This window comes from Marmota flaviventris, chromosome 17, assembly GCF_047511675.1.
Source record: "Marmota flaviventris isolate mMarFla1 chromosome 17, mMarFla1.hap1, whole genome shotgun sequence".
NCBI classification, from domain to species: Eukaryota; Metazoa; Chordata; class Mammalia; order Rodentia; family Sciuridae; genus Marmota; species Marmota flaviventris.
Window position 1 is genome coordinate 62,452,230 of NC_092514.1, and position 23,945 is coordinate 62,476,174.

General features: G+C 46.1%; 1 protein-coding gene and 1 long non-coding RNA gene across 5 annotated transcripts in view; both read left to right on the forward strand.

Moving 5' to 3' along the window:
• The first annotated feature begins 8,751 nt into the window (after positions 1–8,751).
• Positions 8,752–16,974, forward strand: LOC139702537 (uncharacterized). 4 transcript variants are annotated; one of them, XR_011705156.1, is made up of 5 exons: positions 8,752–9,471; positions 10,516–10,719; positions 10,965–11,021; positions 14,265–14,450; positions 16,887–16,974. It is a non-coding gene; the product is annotated as an uncharacterized lncRNA (long non-coding RNA). The 4 variants fall into 4 exon arrangements; XR_011705157.1 differs by having other exon boundaries at positions 14,269–14,450; XR_011705158.1 differs by lacking the exon at positions 10,965–11,021.
• A 2,184-nt stretch (positions 16,975–19,158) lies between these two features.
• LOC139702516 (leucine-rich repeat-containing protein 37A3-like) overlaps positions 19,159–23,945 on the forward strand; it is a 38,416-nt gene continuing 33,629 nt past the window's right edge. Inside the window, 3 exon segments of the mRNA XM_071603863.1 lie at positions 19,159–19,577; positions 19,676–20,310; positions 20,312–22,935. Of these exon segments, the coding sequence (XP_071459964.1) occupies positions 19,229–19,577; positions 19,676–20,310; positions 20,312–22,935 (3,608 nt within the window). The 5' untranslated portion in view covers positions 19,159–19,228.

The following is a 23,945-nucleotide window of genomic DNA, read 5'->3' on the forward strand; positions in this document are numbered from 1 at the left end:
ATAAAATAAAGGTATTGTGTCCATCTACAATTAAAAATTTTTAAAAATAAAAATATAAATGGTTGGGTTGTGCCAGGCGCTGTGGCCACACCTGTTATCCCAGAGGCTGCAGAGGCTGAGGCAGGAGGATCACAAATTCAAAGCCAGCCTCAGCAATGGCAAGGCGCTAAGCAGCTCAGTGAGACTCTGTCTCTAAATAAAATACAAAATAGGACTGGGGATGTGGCTCAGTGGTTGAGTGACCCTGAGTTCAATCCCTGGTACTACCCCCCAAAAAATGGTTGGCTTGTAACTCAGTGGTAGAGTGCTTGCCTAGCATGTTTGAGGTCCGGGGTTCAATCTCCAGTACTGAAAAAAGAAAAGGAAGAAAAAAAAAACTAAGGAAATCTGATAAAGCATGGAATTTAATTAAAGGTTATAACTGTAACATACTAATATCAGGATATTAATAAAAGAAAAATTGGAAGCCGGTGTGGAGGCCAGTGGTAAAAACTTGCATAAAGCCTTGGGTTCCATTCATAGCACAGAAGGTAAAATTAAAAGATCTCCAAGTATGTGGAGACCCTCTACTATCTTCAAATTTTTCCCTAAAAATCTAGAGCTTTTTGAAGTTCATTTTTAAAACTCTCTTTATTCCTAAGAACCATATTGTAGTTTATTATGTCCACAGCTTTTGCTTGTTTCCCTCCAGTGGGAAACCCAAAACCAAATGTTATCCACCTCTGGTACGGATGTCTGAGCGTCCCTTCTCAAAGTCCCCATGCCTTTCCTGTTCTATGAACAACCAGCTACAAGAATAACATGGAGGCCCGCCACCAATGTTCTGTCATTCCTCATTTTTAGCCCCCAAACCCATGTTCTGAAGAGCATGATATCCCAACCCATGAGTCTAGTCTCCATCTTTCTCTCTCTCTCTCTCTCTAAGACAGATTTTGACTATGTAGCCCAGGCTGACCTCTAACTCACAGTCCTCCTATCCTAGCCTCCCAAGTAAGAGGAGGGCTGGGGATGCAGCTCAGTTGGTAGAGTGCTTACCTCACATGCACAAGGCCCTGGATTCAATCCCAAGCATCAAAAAAAAAAAAAATAAATAAAATAATCGTATAAATGGAATTACAGATGTACACTACCACAACTGGCTCCTCCTAGGCCATCTTTTGAAGGAAAATCTTGATGATTCCAGAAGAGCATCCCACTCAAGCTCTGAAACTAACCTTGTAGCTATGTGGGCAGATAATAACATGATCCTGGTTTTCTGGAGCATGGTCTAAATGGGAAGATAGGAATACTGTCCAAAGGTCAGGAGGGCCACAGCATATCCCTCTAAGATTGATACTGCCTATGGCTTTCCCCACTCTACTCACCCACATTCCCCTCCATTCTGTTCCCTTTGTGCCTTCCCAAGTGACACTACTAGAGAAGAGTGTTTATACAAGACAGTTGTCAAATATGTGTAGCTAAAGTATTAAAAACATGAAGGAGGGAGAACCCATACTCCTCATGCTTAACCTCCAGGCTCCCCCAGAAACCCCCCGCCAACACACACACCTGACACCACTACAAGCCCTATTTCTCTGTAGTCTCTCACATAGCTGATTTCCCCTTTTCTCCCAGGACCCTCACTCCACCTTTGCCTGCCCCCACTTCCTATTCCTTTTCTATTACAGAAGCCTAAGCCCCCCAGCCTTGGGCCATTCCTGGATCCTGTGCTACTATCCCATCCCTCATAGCCCAAACTGCCCTTCTTGGAGAGAAGCTGTTAATGTGGTGACTGCACTTGACCTCACTGAGTTAGTGGGTCTTGACTCCGGTCCACCTGGGAGGGGGGAATATTTGGACCCTGAGGATAGTAATAATCTGAGCTCAAACCATGCCCTCTGGCAGGAAGCCTGGAAGATTTCTAAGGAAATGCCTCTTCCCCATTTCATAGTGATGGGAAGGCAACTGTTGTAGTCAAGTCATCTGCCTTCCCTATCACCGTACCTCTCACAAGCAGTCCTTTCTCTAGTCTTGGCAGGGTTCCTCAAGGACCAGATTCCTATTCAAGGACTCCCTTAGTTCTGGGCAAGGGCTATTTTCAATTTCTCTACTTTGACTCTTTTCTACTTTCTACTCTTTACTCTGTAAATATCAGAGACAGCCTTTCCCTAATCACCTCTACCCATGCAACAAAATATCTTCCTGGGGATCCTCTTAAGCTCTCTGCCTTGCCCACCATAGGAACAAGACTTCACAAAAATCTTCCAGAGGATCAGAAAAGATGCTGAAGTCCTCTTTGGATTAAAAGGAAGTGTCGCCTGAACACCCCCCTTAAAGTCCCCTCCTAACTTTCCACTGTCCTTGGCTGTCTCTCAGCACCAACAAGGCTGCGCTCCCACCTCTGCTCTCCCACCCCTGAGCCCCAACATTTTTACCTTGTTGATTGGTCCCAACAGGAAAGGGTCTAGCTGGAGGGGAGGGGCAGGCAGAAGCCAAACAGGCAGAGTGACCTGGCAACATCAAGAATGGTGGCAAGAGGCTGGGGTTGTGGCTCAGTGGTAGAGTGCTCGTCTAGTTCGATCCTCAGCACCACATAGAAATAAATAAATAAATAAAGGTGTTGTGTTCAACTACTTCTAAAAAATAAACATAAAAAAATGGTGGCAAGGGCTGAGGTTGTGGCTCAGTGGTAGAGCTCTCCACTGGCATGTGTGAGACACTGAGTTTGATTCTCAACACCACATAAAATAAATAAAATGAATGTATTGTGTCCATCTACAACTAAAATAAATAATAATAATAATAAAAGAATGGCATCACTGGCATCAAAAGATCTGGGGATATAGCTCAGTTGATAGAGTGCTTGCCTCACATGCACCACACACACACAAAATGGTGGCAAGAAAGCATCTAAGCCAGGGTCTGGTAAGAGGCTGGGAGAAATAGGCTTTGGAGTTCTCAAGGGGAAGGGGACATTTTTTATCTAGGCTATCGAGGAAAAGAGGCAAGAGTCTAGACCCCCACACACTGAAATTATCAGTAAGCATATAAGAAACAGAGCTTTATAGCTTCCTTTTGCTCCAGAAGGAAACTGAGTCATTCCTGTCCCCAAGGTAGAACAATTTCCTCTGGAAGCTTTCCTGGGTCCCCCAACTATGAGCCGTAGGTGAATGGGAAAAGAGAGTTGTTACCATACAGTCCCACACGGATGGCTCCAAAGCTGTTTCCTCTCCCTACCAGTTCCCAAATCAAAATCCCTGCTTTCATCAGGTGTGGCGGCTGGTAATCCCAGAGATTTGGGAGGCTGAGGTAGGAGAGAGAATCACAAGTTCAAGGTCAGTCTCAGCAATTTTGTAAGGCCGGAAGCAATCTGGTGAGATCCTGTCTCAAAATAAAAGATAGAGGTAAAAGATAAAATGGGCTGGGGCTGGGGGATCTGTGGTTAAGCATCCGTCAGTTCAATCCCTAGTATTAAGAGAAAAAAAAAAAAAAATCCCTGCTTTCTACTTATCTGGAAGAAGAAATCACAGATAAGAGGCCTGTGGAATGTCTATAACCTCAAGCAAAGCCCCAAGGACAGCCCTTGGACTCTCAGATCCCTATCTCTGTCTTCACACTGTTTCAAGAAAGGCAGAATTTGAACTAACCCTAATACTTTGGAGGACACCCGCCCTCTCCACACTCCCCGCACAGCAGGGAAGAAAGGTGTAGTGATCCTGAAGCCTGACAGTATCAGGGAAGGGAGACCAGCCTGCATTTCCTGCGTATTGCACCTGCTCCAGGCCCTGAGAGCCACTCTACTTTTCCTGGCTGTATTTCAGGGTTTCTTCTACCTTTATTCATTCGACACCTTTTTCCCCTTGTACTGTGAATTGAACCCCATTATACCCCGTGGTGCTCTGCCACTGAGCCACATCGCCAGCCCTTTTTTATGTTATTATTATTATTCTAGTTATAGGTGAATGGACACAAGGTTCATTTTATTTTCATGTGGTGCTGAGGATTGAACCCAGTGCCTCATGCATGCTAGGCGAGCACTCTACCTCTGAGCCAGCCCAATCCCACATTCCAGCCCTTTTTATTTTTTATTTTGAGACAAGCTCTCAGTAAACTGCTGAGACTGGTCTCAAACTTGCAATCTTTCTGCCTCGGCCTCCAGAATAGCTGGGATTATAAGCACGCACCACTGCCTTTGGAGTCTATTTTATACCTCCACACAGGACTGTCCCATCCTTCAGAATAGTAAGCCCCAATTCTGATGGTAAAGGAGACTGCTCCCTCTTCTCTTCTCCGCTCTCCTCTTTTTTTTTTTTTTTTTTTTTTGGTACCAAGTGTTGAACCCAGGAGGTTAACCACTGAGCTATATCTCCAGCCCTTGAGATATATATATATATATATATATATATATTTAATTTTGAGACAGTATTGCTTAGGGCCTTGTTAAATTTCTGAGGCTGGCTTTGAACTTGTAATCCTCCTGCCTCAGCCTCCCAAGATGCTAGGATTACAGGCATGCGCCATCACACCCGGTGCTCTCCTGACAAAGGTAAGTTGAGGGGGTTCTGTGGGGAAATGGAACCAGAGACTGGGAACAATTGGGGGATGCAATATCTGACACAAAAAAATTGCTGGGCACAGTGGTACACGCCTGTAATCCCCCAGCAGCTCCAGAGGTTGAGGCAGGAGGATTGCAAATTCAAAGCCAGCTTCAGCAATGGCGAGGCACTAAGCAACTCAGTGAGACCCTGTCTCTAAATAAAATACAAAACAGGGTTGGAGATATGGCTCAGTGGTTGAGTGCCCCTGAGTTCAATCCCCAATACTCCCTGCCTGCCCCCCCCCCCAAAAAAAAAAAAAGAAAGAAAGAAAGACTGGTCACTGGTCACAGTGGTGTACACCTGTAATCCCAGCTACCTAAGGAGGCTGAGGCAGGATAAGTGCATGAAAGACACTTAATAAGACCCTGTTTGGAAATAAAAAAATAAAAAGGACTGAGGGTGTAGTTCAGTAGTAAAGCACTTGCCTAGTATTCTTGAAGCCCTGAGTCAGCTCCTATTACTGGAAAAAAAAAAAGTGTCAAATTTAAAAATAAAGGTAGGAGAATCCCTAAAAGACAGATGCCTGCTTCTTTTTCCATTTCTTGCTTCTACTACCAAAAGCAAGCCTCCACCAGATGTGATCCTTCCCCTGACTCCCTCTTTGATGATTCATAGCTAGGGTGTTTAATGAGACAAAGGTGATAGGGGAGAAATAAGTGGCTATTTTACTCTTTTGTTGTTGTTGTATATTTGTTTTGGTGCTGGCAAGTAAACCCAGGGTGCTTTACAACTGAGCCACATCCCCAACCTTTCTTATTTATTCTTTTTTTTTTTTTTAATTTTGAGACAAGGTCTTGTTGAGGTACTTAGGGCCTCACTAAGTTGCTGAGGCTGGCTTTGAACTTTCGATCCTCCTGCCTCAGCCTCTGCAAATCACTGGGATTACAGGTATGTGCCATCATGCCCAGCTGCCCCCAAACTTAATTTCCTCCTCCATTTTCATCTCTTCTTCTTCTTCTTTTTTTATCCAAGCATCATTTATTCTTGATTAGGAGATCATTAAAGGGGAAAAGCATCCAAGTTTTATGTTCTCTTAGCTGGTGGTACCATAGTTTCCTCAGTTTTCCAGAGCACCTCTAATAAGAGGGGCTGTGTTTACAGAGTGAAGGGGTATCTGCTGGACACTTATTAGTTGTTGACATTACCCAAAGTCCAGGAGGTCAAGATGCAGTAGGGGGACTGGTAGTGTAGTTCAATGGTAGAGATCATGTTTATTGTGAGTGTGGCCCTGGGTTCATCCCCAGCACCAAATAAACAAATAAATAATGAGATAGGGAAGGGAAATTATTAAAGTTCAGGCCACAGAGTTAGCTCCAGGGCTAGCTGGCAGAGGCTTGTCCCCTGTTTTCCCAAATTATCAAAGATGTATGATGCTTCTTGGCAGAGGTGAAGGATGCTCTTCAGAAAGAAAGGAGGAATCTCTTCAGAAAGATATCTGGGTCCTCTGGCTGAGAGGGGTTAGATCCTCAAGAAATCTTGGGGTGCTTCCTAGCAACAGTCTGGGAGGAAGGGAGGGAGAGAAGCGAAAGAGAGAGGGAGGGGCCTGGGCATGGCTGCTCCTACTAGAGCCCAGAGAACAGTCTGTTCCTGCTGCCTCCTTGGCAACCAAAATCTAAGCTGGAGTGGAAAGGAGGGGGACCGTCAGATTTATCCCCCTTGGAGGGTCCCTAACCATTCACATTCATACCCCACCCTCTGGCTCTCCCCATAGGAGCTGGGTGTGCCGTGAAACAGAGTATCAGGGATGGGAGGGGATGGTCTAGGTGAAGGGTTTCATAGCAAGAAGGGAACAGGAGCTGGGGATGAACTGAATCTGAATCTGAGAAGAGCGAGAAGCTTCAGGAAACAGGTGGGCAGGGTGACCGGGTGAGAAGAGGAGGATGCAACACAGGGACAGGGGCTATAAGCCCAGACTTGGGTTGGATCTGGGCGTCTGGTGAGACACCTGCTCTGGAGGCAGTGTGCCCTTCATTTTGCCCTTGCCCAGGTCTGTTACCAGACTCTATTGGGAAATCAGGAAAAAGGGAGAGGTCAGGAGAAGATGGGAAGGGTTCAAGTTACCCCACTCTGTCCCTAGCAGGGGCTGGAGGGAGGTAGATCTTGAGGCATTTCATTTTTTTAGCCCTGGATTTAGTATTTCTTTGGGGAGGAGGGCATCTAGGATTTCAGAAAGTCTCCCCCGCCCAGTATTTTTAGGACACTGCATCAAAGACAGATGTGGTGGAGAGAGAGAGAATAGAAGGGAAACAAAAACAATAGCACCTTCATCTTCCCCTTCTGGATTCCTCCCCCCTGCCCTAATCCAGATGACTGCTGGGCCTCTCTGTTGCCTCCTATTTTTACCTGGTCGAGGCAAAATATAAATGTGTATCTCATGCACCCAGGTTGTCTCCCAACTCCCAGGGCAGCCTGGACCTGAGAAACTATTTTCATGCAGGATAGAGCATGCACGCTGCAGCCTTGCTCCCCAGGGTTTCAGTCAAACCTGATCACTGATGAGGTGGCATCAATTGGCAGGCAGCCACCCTCGAAGCACCTACACTGCACACTGCACTGACTTCTCACTGCAGCCTTCCGCCCCACACTGCAGCTGTTGAATGTGTTCGCTCTGAGTCCAGACTGAACACAGGTGCCCTTACTGCGTGCTGATTCTGCACACTGCAACCTCAATTCCCTACTGCAGCTGCCACTGCACACCGCAGGTGCCCTTCACCTATTGCATTGCCCTCATCACCACCAATTAACTGCACACCCCATGGGTGTGTCAGCCCAGCTGCCCTTCTCATCCTCTTGGTCTCAGGGGCTCCAAGAAAGGAATCCTCCCCTCTGTTATGTATTGCAAACCCTAACACTTGCTGTAAGAGAAGTGGTTCCATCAGATAATGGAGATGGCTAAGACTAAGATGGGCAAAGGGAGCCGAACTTGGATAGGCTGTTGGTCAGAACCTCAACTCAGCAAGTGATTCTGCCCAGTATAAACTGGGCGATGAGCAGAGCAGTCCGCACTCCCCCCACCTCATACACACACACACACACACACACACACTCTCTCTCTCTCTCTCCTCCCCAAGAACAGCCTGTGAAGGCAGTGCCCCGCCCTGGGAACCGTGGGAAGCTTGTGGCCCCCGCTGGTAAAACTGGGCTAATGACAGCGGGGGAACCGGCGGGGCCAGGGGGGGGGTGCTAGAATAATTAGACCTCTGCCTGGCGCTAAGAGGTCCTGAGATGAAAGGGGCTCTGGCGTCACTGGCATGGTTTTATGTCCATGAATGCAGGTGTGTGTGTGTGTGTGTAGGGGGGTGGGGCTGCAGTGGAGACCTCTTCTTCCGGGAAGGGGATCTATGTGTACGCAGCCCTCCCTCCTCCTTAGGTTGGCCCTGGTACCATTTGGATTTTGTTGGGGCAAACATGGGAGGAAATACCACTTCAGTAAAGCTGGGAGATGAGGGATTATGGCAAGTCTTGACCCCTTAGAAGCTCAGCCCGGGGAGCAGATTGTTAGGGAAATGGCAGGTGGCCTTGAATACAAAGAGCCCCTACTGAGAAGGGTGTAGTTTGAAAGGGGAGGCAGTGGATGAGTATTAATGTTAGAAATGAGGGAAGGTGGTTAAGAAGAAGGATTCCCCCGAAGGATTAAAAACATAGTTAAGAGGACCCCAGGATTCACCTGCTCAATCCTCTCATTTTTAACTGGAGGTAACTCTACCCCCGCAGCAGTGGTGATTTGTTCAAGGTCATACAAGTGAGTGACTGGTAGATAAGGGACCCGAACTCCGAAACATACTCTACACCTCTAAGCGTTTTATATTTGGCCTTCTTTCCCAATTTATTAGGTGGAAGCAGCTCTTCAATACTTCCTCCCCCACCCCAAGATGCAAACCCTCAAACCCCCAATTCCCTCAAAACGCAAAGGCTGTTTTTTAAATGACATCTTTTCCAAATCATGTCACCAAGTACCACTCCTGCCAGAGCCGTCGAAGTGGGAAGGCGGGTCCGAGCCCGGCAGGGGCCCGGGCGGCCGGGGGGCGGGCAGCCGAGCCGCTGGCCAGGGTCCCGGGGCGCGGCGGGGGGCGGGGGGCGGGGGCCGGCGGCTGCAAGGCGGCCTGCAGGGAGCAGCCGCGAGCCAGCCTGGCGCGCAGATCCAGAGCCTGAGCCCCAGCCCGAGCGGGGCGGAGGAGGGAGGAGCCAGAGCCGCCACCGGCTGCCACACTCGCCCCCCGCCCCCTCGCGCTCACTCGCTCTCACACCCGGGCGCTGGAGGCGGGCGGCCCGGGCCCCACCGGCCCCCCATGGACGCCCCCTGTACGGGGCGCTGAGACCCCAGCATTGTTGCCCAGCCCGGTCCAGCGGGACACGCCGAGGTAAGGAGTGTTGAGAGCCACAGCCGAAGGGGCCCCAGCAAACTTCCAGCTGCCAGCAATCCAGCTGCCGGCTGATGATTGGCTCACAGCGGCCCAGCAACATCTAGCTGATTGGCTCCTCGGCCCCAGCAACATCTAGCTGATTGGCTCCTCTGCGGTGATGCTCATTGGACTGTTTCCCTGCCCTTTCAGACCACGGAGCTGCTCATTGGGGGACTTTTTGGCTCTGCCCACGTGACCCAGCCAATCGGCCTCAAGAGCAGGAGGATTGTGGGATGTGGAAAGAAGCTTGTGGGGGGAGAGAGAGGCTTGTGGAAAGCCGGTGGTGGCAGTTGAGGCTCTGAGGATTTTTCCTGAGAGGCTGTTTTGTTTGGTTCTAAAAATAAAGTTAGTTTCTTTTGACAAGTGGCTTCTGATTGTGCCCAGCCAGACTGCGGCCTGGGTCCCCCCACCGGCCCCCCATGGACGCCCCCGGTTCGGGGCGCTGAGACCCCAGCGTTGTTGCCCACCCCGGTCCAGCGCGCCACGCCGAGGTAAGGAGGAGGGAGCGAGGGGGCATTAATATGCAAATGTCTCGCGATTGATTATGCAAAGCCGCGGGTCTCTGTGGGCAGCTTGCACGCGGGCTGGGGGCGCCCAGCGGGTGCCCGCTGCCAGCTTCAGCCTTTCCAGGCGCCCCGGTGACCCTGTCACAGCCTGGGAGCTTGCAACTTACTCCCTGGGGAAGGGAGGTGCTGCTGGGAGGTCGGTGGGCCCCAGGGTTCGCCGAAGGAGATGGCGTCTGGGCCTCCCCCTCGAGGGCCCGCCCGGCCTCTGTCCGGCCGGTCTGCTGCGCATTCCCAGGCCGGCCCCGCTGCCGGAGCTCCCCCGCCCGCCGCGCCGCCGTTTGTTCACGGTGCGCAGGAGGACTGCCCCCACCAGCCCCCACCCCTAGCCTCGGAGGCCGAGTGGCCTTTGCAAAAGCTGCCTCCAGCTGCGGAGGGCAGTGTGAGTGCGGTGGTGGTGGTGGTGGTGGGGAGGTTTGCGTGGATCGGAGGAGAGGGAAGTCCCCCTCCCCTCACCCGCCTCCCCAATTGAGCATGGCTTTCTGGTTGCAACATTACTAATTGCAAAAAAACGAGGCTGGTGGGGTGGGGTGGGGGGAGCGTGTGCATGTAGTGGTGAGGATGTGCTTGATGGTCTCTAGATGACTTAGGAGAGTTGCTGGCTGGCATGGCTGGGGCAGAGAGGAAGGAATAGAGCTGTGTTGTGTGCCCCCTCCTTGTTTCCCTCCCTTTGCAACGTGTCTCTGGTGCCCCTTCTCTGTCTAGGGCCCTCCCTTGTCCAATGTGAAAGGAAGGCCTGGAGGGATGACAAGCAATGGAAAGAGCCATCAATTCCAGGGATTGGAGGGGTGGGCACATAGAAGGAAAGCCAGTAAAATGGGAACCTGCCTCTCAATACTGGCTCCAGCCCCAGAAGTGGGGTACATAATACCACCCCCATTTTGCAGATGAAGAAACCAAGGAAACCAAGATTCAACAATGTTAACCACCTTTTCTTCTTTATTTTTTTTTCTTTTTTTTTTTTTGGTACAGGGATTAAACTCAGATGCACTCAGCCACTGAGCCACCCACCCAGCCTTATTTTGTATTTTATTTAGAGACAGGGTCTCACTGAGTTGCTTAGTGCCTTGCTAAGTTGCTGAGGCTGGCTTTGACTCGCAATCCTCCTGCTTCAGCCTCCTGAGCCGCTGGGATTACAGGTGTGAACAACTGAGGATGTTAACCATCTTTTCTGAGGTGTGTGGGGGTGAGGGATGAAGGGGCATGGGGGGGGGGGGATTGAACCCAGGGTCTTATACATGCTGAGCACAAGCATTACCACTGACCTACACCCCAATGCCAAAAAGTTAACCATTGTGCTCCAAGTCACATGCCTTCAAAATAGCAGAAATTCTCCAAATTTTGAACTCTAATGATCACATCAGTAAATCTGTCCCCTCCTAGTGTCCTCTTTTTATCTTTTTTTTTTTTTTTTTTGACAGAGTCTCACTATGTTGTTCAGGCTGGTCTCAAACTCATGGAAGTAGCTGGGACTACAGGTACACTGCTACACCTGGCTTCAATGCATCTTTTTAAAAACAAATATTTAACTCTACTACCCTGAAGTGAAATTAACAAGCAATATAAATTACCTGGATACACAATTTAAAAAGCAGATCAATATAATTTTCTGGCTATTAAAGAAAAATAAAGACAAGAAGAAGGCATTTCAATATGCAAATACTTGGGCACTATTCTACACTGGAAGTTAGAGGAAAATAGGAAACTCTACCCCCAGCCCTAGAATCACTAAGAATGTGATAGGGAAAAATATAGACTGACCGAGGAGAGTTGAATTAGGCAGAATTGCCATTGGTCTGACTTTCCAAAATGGTGAACAACTCTTGATAAAGTTCAGAACAATACAAAACAATTTACATAGTGGTTGCATTACTGGAAAAGACAGGTCATATTAAATATGTGCAAAAATATTGCATATTTGTGCTTTCCTTTTCAGGCTAAGAACCTAAAAGACCTAAAAACAACTAAAATCCTGGATAAAACTTTTTTTTTAAATCTTAAACGCTGCTGGGCATGGTGGTGCATGCCTGTAATCCCAGTGGCTTGGGAGGCTGAGGCAAGAGGATCACTAGTTCAAAGCCAGCCTTAGCAATTTAGTAAGGCCCTAAACAACTCAGTGAGACCCTGTCTCTAAATAAGATACAAAAAAAGGGCTGGGGATGTGGCTCAGTGATTAAGCGCCTCTGAATTCAATCCACAGTACCGAAAAAATCTTAAATGCTGGGGCTCGGGTTGTGGCTCAGTGTAAAATGCTTGCCTGGCATGTGGGAGAGGCCGTGGGTTTGATTTTCAGCACTACATATTAATTAATTAATTAATTAATTAATTAATTAAAGGTCCATGGACAACTAAAATATATTTAAAAAAAAATCTCAGAGGGCTGGGACTATGGCTCAGCGGTAGCGCACTTGGCTGTCATGTGTGAGGCACTGAGTTTGATTCTCAGCACCACTATAAATAAATAAAATAAAGATCTATCAACAACTAAAAAAATGTTTAAAAAAAAAATCTCAGGCCGGGGTTGTGGCTCAGTGGCAGAGCGCTTGCCTAGCATGTGTGAGACATTGGGTTTGATTTTCAGTGCCACATTAAAAAATAAATAAAATAAAATAAAGGTATTTGTCCATCTGTAACTAAAAATATTTTTTAATATTTATTTAGTTGTAGATTAACACACAGTATCTTTATTTATTTTTATGTGGTGCTGAGGATTGAACCCAGTGCCTCACACATGTGAGGCAAGTACTTTACCACCAAGCTACAGCCTCAGCCCCTAAAAATATTTTTTAAATATCTCAAATGCTGGGCTGGGATTGTGGCTCAGCAGTGGAGCACTTGGCTAGCACGGGCGGGACCCGGGTTCCATCCTCAGCACCACATAAAAATAAAGGCATTGTGTTGTGTCCATCTATACCTAAAAAATAAATATTTTAAAAATATATATCTCAAATGCTGAGCCAGGCATGGTGGTGCACACCTGCAATCCCAGCAGCTAGGGAGGCGGAGGCAGGAGGATTACAAATTCAAAGCCAGCCTCAGCAATTTAGCCAGGTGCTAAGCAACTCAGTGAGACCTTGAGACCCTGTCTCTAACAAAATACAAAATAGGGCTAGGGATGTGGCTCAGTGCTCAACTGTCCCTGAGTTCAATCCCTGGTACCCACCCCCCCCACCAAAAAAAATAAAAAAATAAAAATCTCAAATGCTTTGATGCACTGCTTAGAAAAGTAAGGAATTTTCAGGGCAAAACACAGTAAGTGAAGGCGGGGACACAGAGAGATGTAAGTGGAACACTGAAGCAGGCTTTTGTTCTGAAGGTGATTGCCTAACTAGGTGAATTTGAGATTTTTGTGAATGTTTCATGGGAAAAGGGAACACCCCAGAACAACCTCAATAAGAGGAATTTAGTAGGAGTTTCTCCTTCCATAAAGGTGGGATTCAAAGGACTACATTCTCATGATAAGAGTAATCCAGAAATCCAGAAATAAACTTGTCCCCTTCTCCCTTGAGTGTACGGTTAATGGAGATAGATCCTGGGATCAGCTAATTACAAAGACGTTTTTCACATAGTACATCCAGCAGGTCATCCAAAAGTCTTGTGAAACGCAAGAGAATTCTTGGTTATAAGGAATCATCCCTTGAATTGCAACACTCTAGAATTCCTGACCAAATTCCAGTAGCATGTCTTTTTAATTGAGAAAGACAAAAATTCAAATTTCCAAAATGTCCCCATGTAAACCATTGGCCCATTCTATACTGTCAAGTTGACAGGGACCAATTTCTGAAAGACTTTAATAGATTTTACCTCAAGGGCAGGAGGGAAAACATTGAAAACTATAAGCAGAGAAGTGCCATGACCATTTTGTACTCTAAAAAAATCCCTCTGACTGCATGAAGAATGGATTAGATGGAGCCAACATGGAGGAAGGAATGCTGGGTGTGAGGCAGCTGTGGAAGTCCAAAGGAGAGATGACAGTAATCTGTACTGACAAGGGGCACTAGGTTTTAGAGGCAGAGCTGCCTATCGGCTGAGCTGGAGGAAACTTAGTTCTTTCCACTATTTAGTTTTCTCTTGCTGAGGTGAGACCTTGGGCAAGTTATTCCAATCTCTGCCAGCCTTAGGGTCCTCATCCACAAAATGAAGATAATACTAAACGGAATGTGTCCCAAGTATGTACACACATGGACAGTTTGCAGTTTTCTTAGCCATGATCAAGAGGTTATTAGCAGTAGAGATGGAGAGTTCTAGAGATATTTAAGAAATGGAATGTAGGGACTGAAGAGAGGGAGCTATCAGAGATGATGGCTAAGCTTCTGGCTCGAACTCCTATGTGGTGGTGAGGCTAACAGTTGGCTGGAGAGAACTGAAAGGAAGAGGGTTTGGGGTGGTCAAGGATCCTGAGCAGCCTGTGGGACGCCCAAGAAGAGATGTTTAGTAGACCAGTGGATATTTGGTTCTGTCACTGAAAAGAGCGATAGCAATTTGGGACTCAGAAACTAGTAGGTGGTCTCCAAAGGTGGCTTTCAGGGGCTGGGGTTGTAGCTCAGTGGTAAAGCACTAACCTAGCACATGTGAAGTGCTGGGTTCGATCCTCAGCACCACATAAAAATAAGTAAATAAATAAATAAATAAAGGTCTCACTTTTTATTTAAAAAGTGGCTTTCAGTGAAGCAGGATTCCAGGTACTCTTTGACTTTGAGCTGACTAGAGACTCTCTTAAGCCAGTGAGATGGAGCAAAAGCGAGACCATCCTATGTCCGGAACTAAGCCTAAAGAAGACCTGGCAGCTTCCACTGTTGTGCTCTCAGGACCTCTAAGATCCCTTATGAGAAATCTGGAAGAAGAGACCTTGGCATGGAGAAAGAGAAAGGTCCAGCCATCCCAGCAACCCAGCTCTTCCTACCAGGGTGAGAGACATGGGAGCCAGCCATCCTAGACAATCTAGCTCCAGACAGCTTCTAACAGTGCCATGTGAGAGACCTAAAGCAAGACTAGCAGAATCATCCCCTGAGCCAAGTCCCAGGTCTAAGCCAAGACTACAGGTCCCAGCAATTCCAGGAGGCTGAGGCAAGAGGATTGCAAGTTTGAGGCCAGTTCATCAACTGTAGAGAGGCCCTAAGAAAGTTAGTGAGACCTGTCTCAAAATAAAAAATAAAAAGGACTGGGGATATAGCTCAGTTGTAAAGTGCCTCTGGGTTCAATCCCCAGTACAGAGAGAGAGAGAGAGAAAAGAACCATTCAGCTAAGCCCTCATGAGAAGTTATAAAACGGTTGTTGTCCGTTAGCCACTCAGTTTGGAATAGTTTGTTATGTATCAAGAGCTCCCCAAACAGAAATATAATAATAAAATCTCGGCTCAGAATTATAGAGAAAAGAGGAGAGGGCTTAAGTGACAACCAAGGAACTATACCTATAAGGAGCAGGCTGAGGCACACATATAACCCCAGCAACTCTGGTGGCTGAGACAGGAGGATCATAAGTTTGAGGTCAGCCTCAGCAACTTAGCCAAGACCCTTATGAAAAGAAAGAAGGCCCAGAAGCTTGCTGTTCAGAAGGCTTTATCAGATGCATTCCAGAAACTGTTCATTGTAGTTTTAGGTAAGACTTCTTTGTCTTTGAAGTACTTCAGTTTCAATGAGCAAATAAACTCATTTTGAAAGTTAATTGGATGAAAATGTGGATATCTAAAACCTTCCATATAATGCTTTCATTCACTAAATTCTTTCATAGCAATGGTCTCAAATTTGTCCTGTGATATTTGTGAGAAAAATGACTGCAAATATTATTGTCCCCAGTTTATGAATGTAGAACAACTTGCCTAAGCTCATGCAGAAAGTATTTGATCCAAGTCTTCCTTCTCAATTGCTTGCCTGTCATACAGAATAGTGATTATAAGTTTTGGACACCTGGGTTTGAGTCCTAACTTAGGTTTTTTTGTTTTGTTTTGTTTTATTTGGTGGGGGGGTACCAGGGATTGAACCCAAGGGCACTCGGCCACTGAGCCACATCCCCAATCCTTTTTGTATTTTATTTAGAGACAGGATCTCACTGAGTCGCTTAGGGCCTTACAAAGTTGCTGAGGCTGGCTTTGGACTTGAGATCCTCCTGCCTCAGCCTCCCTAGCTGCTGGGATTACAGGTGTATACCACCGTGCCTAGCTTGTATCTTAGATTTTTAAAGTAATTTAGGTTTTATAGTCAGACAGATTTTAGGTATTTAATATCTCTAAATTGCAATCTCATTATTGTAAAATAGGGCTAGTAATTCTGCCTACCTTATAGGGGATATTGTAAGAATAAATGAGATTATAAATGTAAAAAGTTCAGAACTATGCTTACATGATAAGCAAACATAATATGTTCACTATCATTGTTATCATTTTCTTTCTGAGTAAACAGATAAATAAACTCTGCTGAATTAAGAATTCAGTTCAGTTTTTACTTATGGCATTGACATATTGGGTAAATATGACTCTTATATAATAATTAGCTGCTTTCATGTGAGCCTTCAAAGAAGCAGGTTTTGAATGACATCACACTCCCACTTGAGTTCTCCTGTGATGTGAATGTTACAGGCCACATTCAAAAAAAATGTGATGATTAGCAGAATTTCCAAACACAACTGCTCTCCTAGTTCATGGGCTTACAAGCTTAGAAACTGAGAAATCCTAATTAAGTTATCAGATACCCTTATTTGCTTGTAAGAGGTAGCCCTGATTGGTCTCAGCCTTCCAATCTGGGCAGCCGTTCCGGGTTCATGAGCTAGAATTTCCAACAGTCAACTCTTGAGTAACAATCTTGAAGAACTAAGGAACTAAGCTTATATGAACTCAAAACTCTTTAGATCAAAAGCTTTATGCTTTGAAGGAAAACTGTATTGTCTATAAGGTAAGTAGACCAGTTTCTGCCAATAAAAGATGCTAGTACTTTCTCCAAAAATTTGCTCATTGTTTCTGGTGGAATTTTGGTTCTCAGGGAGTAGGAAATTGCTCCTTCTTCTAATACGAAGTGTCTTCTAGGCCACGGATCTACACTTGGGTTCTAGGCCACGGATCTACTGAACCATTTGTACATTTTTGTTTATGAATATTTCCTATGTCATTATTTCTTAGTTCCTATCTCTAAGATCACAGCATTCTTTTAACCAAACATTGTTGATACTTCATTATGTATTTTTAAACAAATAGTTATGTTAAGACTGATGCATAGGTGAGGACATTTCTAAGAAATGCTCTTATTTTCTTTCAGAAATCAAAGGCATGTCTCATTAGGGTGCTACCATGGTGTGCAATAAGTTTTAGAATAAGAAAAATTCTGAATTAATTCTTGTTAACTTTATTTCAGAGAGTGGTAAAATAGCTGTGGTGTACAGACCCAGTGAAGAGATCAGAGTTGCCAGAAGTGAAGAAGAACTACATGATATAATTCAAGTATGTGAAGATGAAAGCTCAGGGGTTCCATAGTCAGTGTAGCCATGATTGAAAACAACCAGTGGGCTGGGTGCAGGGTTCATGCCTGTAATCCCAGCAGCTTGGGAGGCTGAGGCAGGAGGATCACGATTTCAAAACCAGCCTCAGCAACTCAGCAAGATGCTGTCTCAAAAGAAAAGAATTTTAAAAAAAAAGGGCTAGGTGGCCTGGTGTTATAGCTCAGTGGTAGACCACTTTCCTAGCATGTGTGAGGCACTGGGTTTGTTTCTCAGCACCACATATAAGTAAATAAAATAAAGATTCACTGACAGCTAAAAATATTAAAAAAAAAAAAAAAAAAACGGCTGGGAATATGTCTCAGTGGTTGAGCGCCCTGGTACCATAAAGAAAAGAAAAGAAACCAGTGTTATTGAAAGACTTCAGCATTTCATCATGTATCATTCTTAGAAAAATGAAACTCTAAAACTGCTTTTGATTATAGGGGATTTATGGACTTCCTGACCCATTGTTTGAAGTTTAGAGAGTAGAATTGAGACCTCTCAAGGGACTACTGTAGTTACAGACTCAAAAGAGGAGCTAGGCTCCCTTTCCAGAGTTAGAGAAAGTGGGCTGCTTGTCTTTTTAGATTTTCCCTCAAGTAGGATCACAGAGATTTGGCAACAGAGTAACTACAGCCTTAGGTTTGATTGTGTTGTAGCTTTGAGAACTATTATGCCTCCAAAAATGTGGTGTGTTACCTAAATCTCAACATCTCCCTATACTCAAGTAGAATATTTTGCTGAAGAACCTTTCTGTAAATCAATTATATGAAAGCCCTTAACTAGGGAGTAAGTTGCCAAAGTAATTTCTAGATTAGGCATTATTTACTATGTATAAGATATTTGGGGGAGGCACAAAAATATGTTTTATGTGGGGGGCGGGGGGATTAATTTGGAGATTTTCAATTATATGACTCTCTTCAAAAATGTGGGGTGTTTTATTTTGAAAAGGCAGAGGAAGTGGGTTGCATTCTGAAACAGTATTTTAAGTTATTTCCATGTAAAAGTTTTAGTTCAATTTAAATAAAACCAGTTAAGGAAACTTAACTTTAAGAAGTCTCACTTCCTGTGAAATGTGAAAGGAAGTAAGTCCACACTGACTGTAGAAATCCCATTATAAGAGCAGATCCACCCCTTAAGGAGGTGACTTTGAAAACCATTACTATGTGCTCAGCCATATGCAAGGCACTGGGAATGAGAAGATGACACATCTTTATGCACTAGGGTTGTGTCAGGTAATAAGTAATAAAACAGATTACTATAAGGGCTCTGAAAAAAAAGTCATTTGGGTTCTAGTCTTAGTAGTGTTTCAAGAAAACTATTTAAGTTGCAGGCTTTAACATCCTGCCTTCTCTAGATATGTGCACAAGAGTCACCTTTAAAAAAGTGGTGTTGTCATGCCTACGTGAGCCAAGGTGGGAAGGAGATGTTTTCCCATGCCAGTGTAAAGGGCTGTCCACACGGATTCACACCCCTTTCTCAGACTGAATTGCCCACTGCCTAAAACCCCTCCTATAGAAATTTCGGAGTCATCACTGATTTCAATGGTAGCCCCAGCCTAACAGAGTGATGAATTAATTATCAAACATGAAATAGGATAGAGAGTTTAGAGCAAATGGCAACATTTTGGAATAAATAACCTTAATGTGTAGTCTGCCTGCTAACCTAACTGGCCCTCGTTTTACAGGTCACTTGCTTCTCTTGGAAGCAGTATAGCCAAGGGGAGGAAGAATATCTCTGGGATTTCAGCCTGGAAGAGGAAGAATTCAGGCTGCCAGAACTGGACTAGCACTACTGAATATCCCCAGAGGCTCAGTCCTGTGACTTCCTTGGGAATCTCTGCCGCCCCCCACCCAATGGGCTGCTAGAGTCCTGGTGCCACCCACATCTAGGGCCCAGATCCTGCTTCGATGTAGGGGAGGGGGCCTGTGGGAGTCGATTGTGGCCCCTGCTTGGGGAAGGGAAGCTTGGGTTGGTTGATTGTGGGAAAAGGCTCCCCGCGAGCCTAATAAAGGTTGAGCCTAATAAAGGTTGCGTAATCAAAGACGTCATAATCAAGGTGTCATAAATAAAGGGTGGGGCGGGGCCACTGAGGTTTCCCAGGCGGCGCCTCAAGGGGCTGCCATAAGGGTTAGGCTCCCACAGGTGGTTAGGCTCCCACAGGCGCGCCCCGCGCCCCATTGGCCTGGGTCGCTGTGCCCCGAAGCCTCCGCACGTCATGTCCCTGCTGCGCCTCTGGGCACCAGGGCTTCTCCTCACGTGGCAACCATTGTGGCTGCTGGTCCAGGCAGCTCAGCCTCTGGAGTCGCCCCAGGACCCTCTCCAGCTGACCGCTGAGCACCCAGGGCCTATCAAGCCCTGGTCTCTGGTCTCCTCTGAACTCCCACCCTTATCGCCCCATGCGCTTACACCCCCGGCAGACCCGGGAGGCTTTGATGACCTGGGGTCCTCTGCTCGCTCCCAGATGTTGGACTCACCACGGAAGTTAACTGACAGTTTGCTTCCATTCTTGGGCAGGGTTTCACCTGGAGAGCCGCCCCCAGAGGTGGATCAGTTTGCTGTTCCACGTCAGGATCTGCATCAAGACAAACTAATTCGGCAAGAGAGGCTCCCAGAATTGGTTCCAATGCTCGACTCAAAAGTAAGATTCATACTGTCAATGTAGATCAGTCTACAGATCACCAGTCATTTGAAGTACTTGTTCCACCTCTAGATAGTCAGAGTGCAAAAGCAGCAAAGTTTATTGTTTCACCACTGAATCTGAAGAAGGATGTAGCTCAGCATCCGAGATTTGCTAAAGTTGTTGGTGGAACTCCAAAGCAATTTGCAAAACTTCAGCTTCAGAACAACTTGCAGGATGATTATGTGTATCCAAGTACAGATGTAGCTTCTTCTGGCAACCTACCTCCGGAATCCCAGGAGAACTCAGAGGAGTCTCCAGAAACTCCTGACCAGGTTGAACCTTCTGTGGAGGCCCAAGAGACTCCTGAGGAGCTCCAGTCCTCTTCGTCCCAGCAAGAAGTTCCTGAGGACCAGGAGGCTCGAGGTGAAGCATCAATGCATCATAAGCTTTCATCTCTAAGAAGTGACACTCAGCCGGTTGTCACAAGTAAACCTGCAGATCTGGTTACCATAACTCCGCAGGCAGATAAAGAGATTCACCTTCCTTCAGGCCAGGAGCAGGCCGCAACCCAGCCTTCAGAGGGTCTTGAAGTAGTAGAACCTTCATCAACCCAACAAGAGGCTCCAGCTCAGACTTCAGAGCTCTCTGAACCCTCTTTAGCTGGTCAGGATCAAGTTATTATATTATAACTTGCCCAGTGTTACAGGTAGGCCTGCAGACGTGGAAATTACCATAACCTCGGAACCTACCAAGGAGGCCGAATCTTCTCTAGCCCAGCAGGAGGCCCCAGTTCAGCCAGAAGCCCCAGTTCAGCCAGAGGCCCCAGTTCAGGAAGCCCCAGTTCAGGAGGCTCCAGTTCAGGAGGCCCCAGTTCAGGAGGCTCCAGTTCAGGAGGCCCCAGTTCAGCCAGAGGCTCCAGTTCAGGAGGCCCCAGTTCAGGAGGCTCCAGTTCAGGAGGCCCCAGTTCAGGAGGCTCCAGTTCAGGAGGCCCCAGTTCAGCCAGAGGCTCCAGTTCAGGAGGCCCCAGTTCAGGAGGCTCCAGTTCAGGAGGCTCCAGTTCAGGAGGCCCCAGTTCAGCCTCCAGAGTATGCGGAGGAGGTAGAACCTTCTCTAACCCAGCAAGAGACCCCAGCTCAGCCTCCGGGCCCTCCTGTGGAGACTGAACCTTCTCTCAGTGAGCAAGAGACCCCAACTCAGCCTTCTGAGTCTCCTGGGGAGGACCAGTCTTCTGAAAGCCAGCTGGAAGTACCGGTGCAATCTCTAGACTTGCCCAGTGTGACCGGTGAACCTGCAGATGTACTAATGACTATAACACCTGAACCCACTACAGAGCTGGGAACTTCTATGATCAATGGTGAGGTTATAGTTCTTCCCTCAATTCCAACTAATGAGTCAGGACCTTCTGCATCCCAGCCTGAAGCTCCAACTGTGCCTCCAGAGCTCCCTAACGATGTAGGTCAATCTCCAGAAGGTGAGGATGTGACAGGTTCTTCTCTAGGTTCTGATCAAGCTGAGTCTCCTACTCCAGAATTGAATAATGAGGTTGAAACTTCAGCGCAACAGGAGACCCTAGATGAGTCCTCAGTGTCCCCTGAGCAGTTGGAACCTCAGCCAAGCCCCCCTCTAGAGGAGGAACAACCTCCAACTGATCAAGAGGTCCCCAGTCAGCTTGAAGAGCTGCCTGAGGAATCTTTATCAAGTCAGCAGGAGAGCTCATCTCTGCCCTCAACGCCCCCCGTGAGTGTTGAACTTCCACCAGTCCAGGAAACACTCCCAACTAAACCTCCAGAATCCACATTTGTCCCGACTATTGCTTCCTTCAGTGATTCCATGTCATTTTCACCTCAAGATCTAGAAGTAATGTTCAGAAGTGGGTCTTCAAATTTGCCTAAAACCACAGTTCAACATGTGGCTCTGATAGTTACTGTACCTTCAGAAGCCACTAAAGAAGTTGAGCCAGTTTCCACCCAGCAAGTTACATTTTATCCAACCCAGTCTAATGCCCCTTCCCAGTCTCCAGGATTCCCTGAAAACTTTGGATTTTCTTCAGCCCAACAAGCAACCACAACTCAGATGGAAACTTCAACTGAGGTCCTAAGTCAGAATCAAGCTCAGGATTTAACATCACCCAGTGTTACATTTCAACCTTTGGACCTGGAACTCACCTCAACTCCAAAACCCACTAAACGTTCTAGAGTGAAGAAGAAGCCTGTAGCTCTTTCATCGTTCCCTATAGCTATTGGAACGTTCTCTATATCTCTTCCAACGGTCCCCGTATTTGTTTTTCCAACCATGCAGAAAACTTCAACTTTGCTTCCAAAGTATCAAGAAGGAATAATTCCAACACAAGAAACTTCAACTCAGCCACAGGTCCTAACTGAGAATCAAGTTCATTATTCAACAGTACCCAGCTTCGCATTTAAACCTGTGGAAGTGGAACTCCCCACAACTCCAGAGCCCAATGTGGGGGTTGAACATCCTACAGCTTTTCCTCCAAAGCCCCATGACGTGGAACTCCCCATAACTCCAGAGCCCAATGTGGGAGTTAAACATTCGACAGCTTTTCCTCTAAAGCCCCATGAGGTAACACTTCTACGTCCTCACCAGGGGACTACAAATCCTCCTCCAAAACCCCCGGAGACAACATTTCCACATCTAGATCTGGAAACTACAAATCTTCCTCCAGAGCCCCCTGATGTGACATTTCCACATCCATACCAAAAGACTACAAATCCTCAAATCAACCACAAGGAAACTTCAGTCATAGCTCAATCTTTTGAAGTGGAAATTACCATAACTTCAAAACCCAACATTAATGTTGCGTCTTCTCAAACCTTGCCGGGGAAGCCAATTCAGCTTCCAGAGCCATATACAGAGATTATAGCGAATCCTCCTGTATATTATGAGATTACACTTCCAACAATAAGTACAACTCCGGTGTCGGAGTCCTCTAGTGTTGGAGTTCAACCTCCAGACGTGACAATTACCCTGACTCCACTACCCAGTGTGGCAACTGAAAGTTCTACAACTCCTACAACTCTTTCAACAACTGAAACAACTTCACAGCAAACAAATATGACTGAATTCACAGTTGCACAAGTGGAGCCAGACCAAACCACAACTCATTTCCCCAAAATTTATGCCACAGAAAAGGAAGAAAATGTCACCAAGAACACTAGTATATGTGAGCTCTGTACCTGCCAAGATGAGACACTGTTGTGTGTTGGTCTCGCCCCAATGCAGAAACTCCACCGAGTGCATGTGCTAGAGCCCTACAGCTACAATGGCACCTTCACAGTCTTGTAAGAATCACCTTTCCTCATTTGTGCTCTGAATTCTGCCTACCCTTTTCCTCAAGGGTCTCCGGGACCTTTCTCATCTCCCCAACCCACACTGACTGACTTTTTGCTTTTAGTTTTTGCTTGTCAACTTCTCCATATCCTCTTTTTCCTTCTTACTCTTGTGTCCTTTCTCCAATCTTTCACTTGTGATCATCCTTTATTTTCTTACCCATTTTTATTTAGCCCTATCATATCATTGCTTAAGCTTTACCATTTTGCTCCATCTGCTTTACAACTCATTAATGATGATACAACCAAGTGGTTAAGAGTAGATTCTAGAATAAGACTGCCTGACTTTGAACCCAGATCTTTCATTTATTAGCATTGTGACCTTGGGCAAAAAAGCTCTATGTCTCAGTTTCCTTATTTGGAAAATGGGGATTATGATAGTTACCAGTTCATAGGATTGTTGTGAAATTTAGATGAGAGAGTACATGTAATACTCATGTCGGTGCCTATCATATATGAATACTAGCTGTTAATATAATTATTCAGTCCCTCAGTTATGTCCAGAATTCATCTTAGCCTTGGCTTTCATATAACATCCATTTTGTGCCCAACTGAGGGCTAAGTACTATGGGAGCCACAGAAATATGACATTGTTTACAGAACACGAAAATGATAGGTGGGAAGAAGACTAAAAATGGAGATGATATATAATTAAGTACTAAAAGAGGATGCAGACCACAGGTGCTGTAATTCTTCAGAATCTTTCATTACTGAGGTATGGATGTTGGGAAAGCTGTACAGATAGGCTCAAATGTTACCTGGTGCTTGAAAGTGGCTATAATTGTTAAAGAAAAAAACGGGAAGTATATCTACACAAAGGAATGGCTGCAAGAATGACCAGGATTTGGTAGACTAGTAGGCCTACAAAGTATTGGGTTAGAATCAATGAAAGGTAATATGAAAAATCTTAAATATCAACTATAGGTGTTTGAAAGTTACACAGTGAGAAATGAAGAGCCACT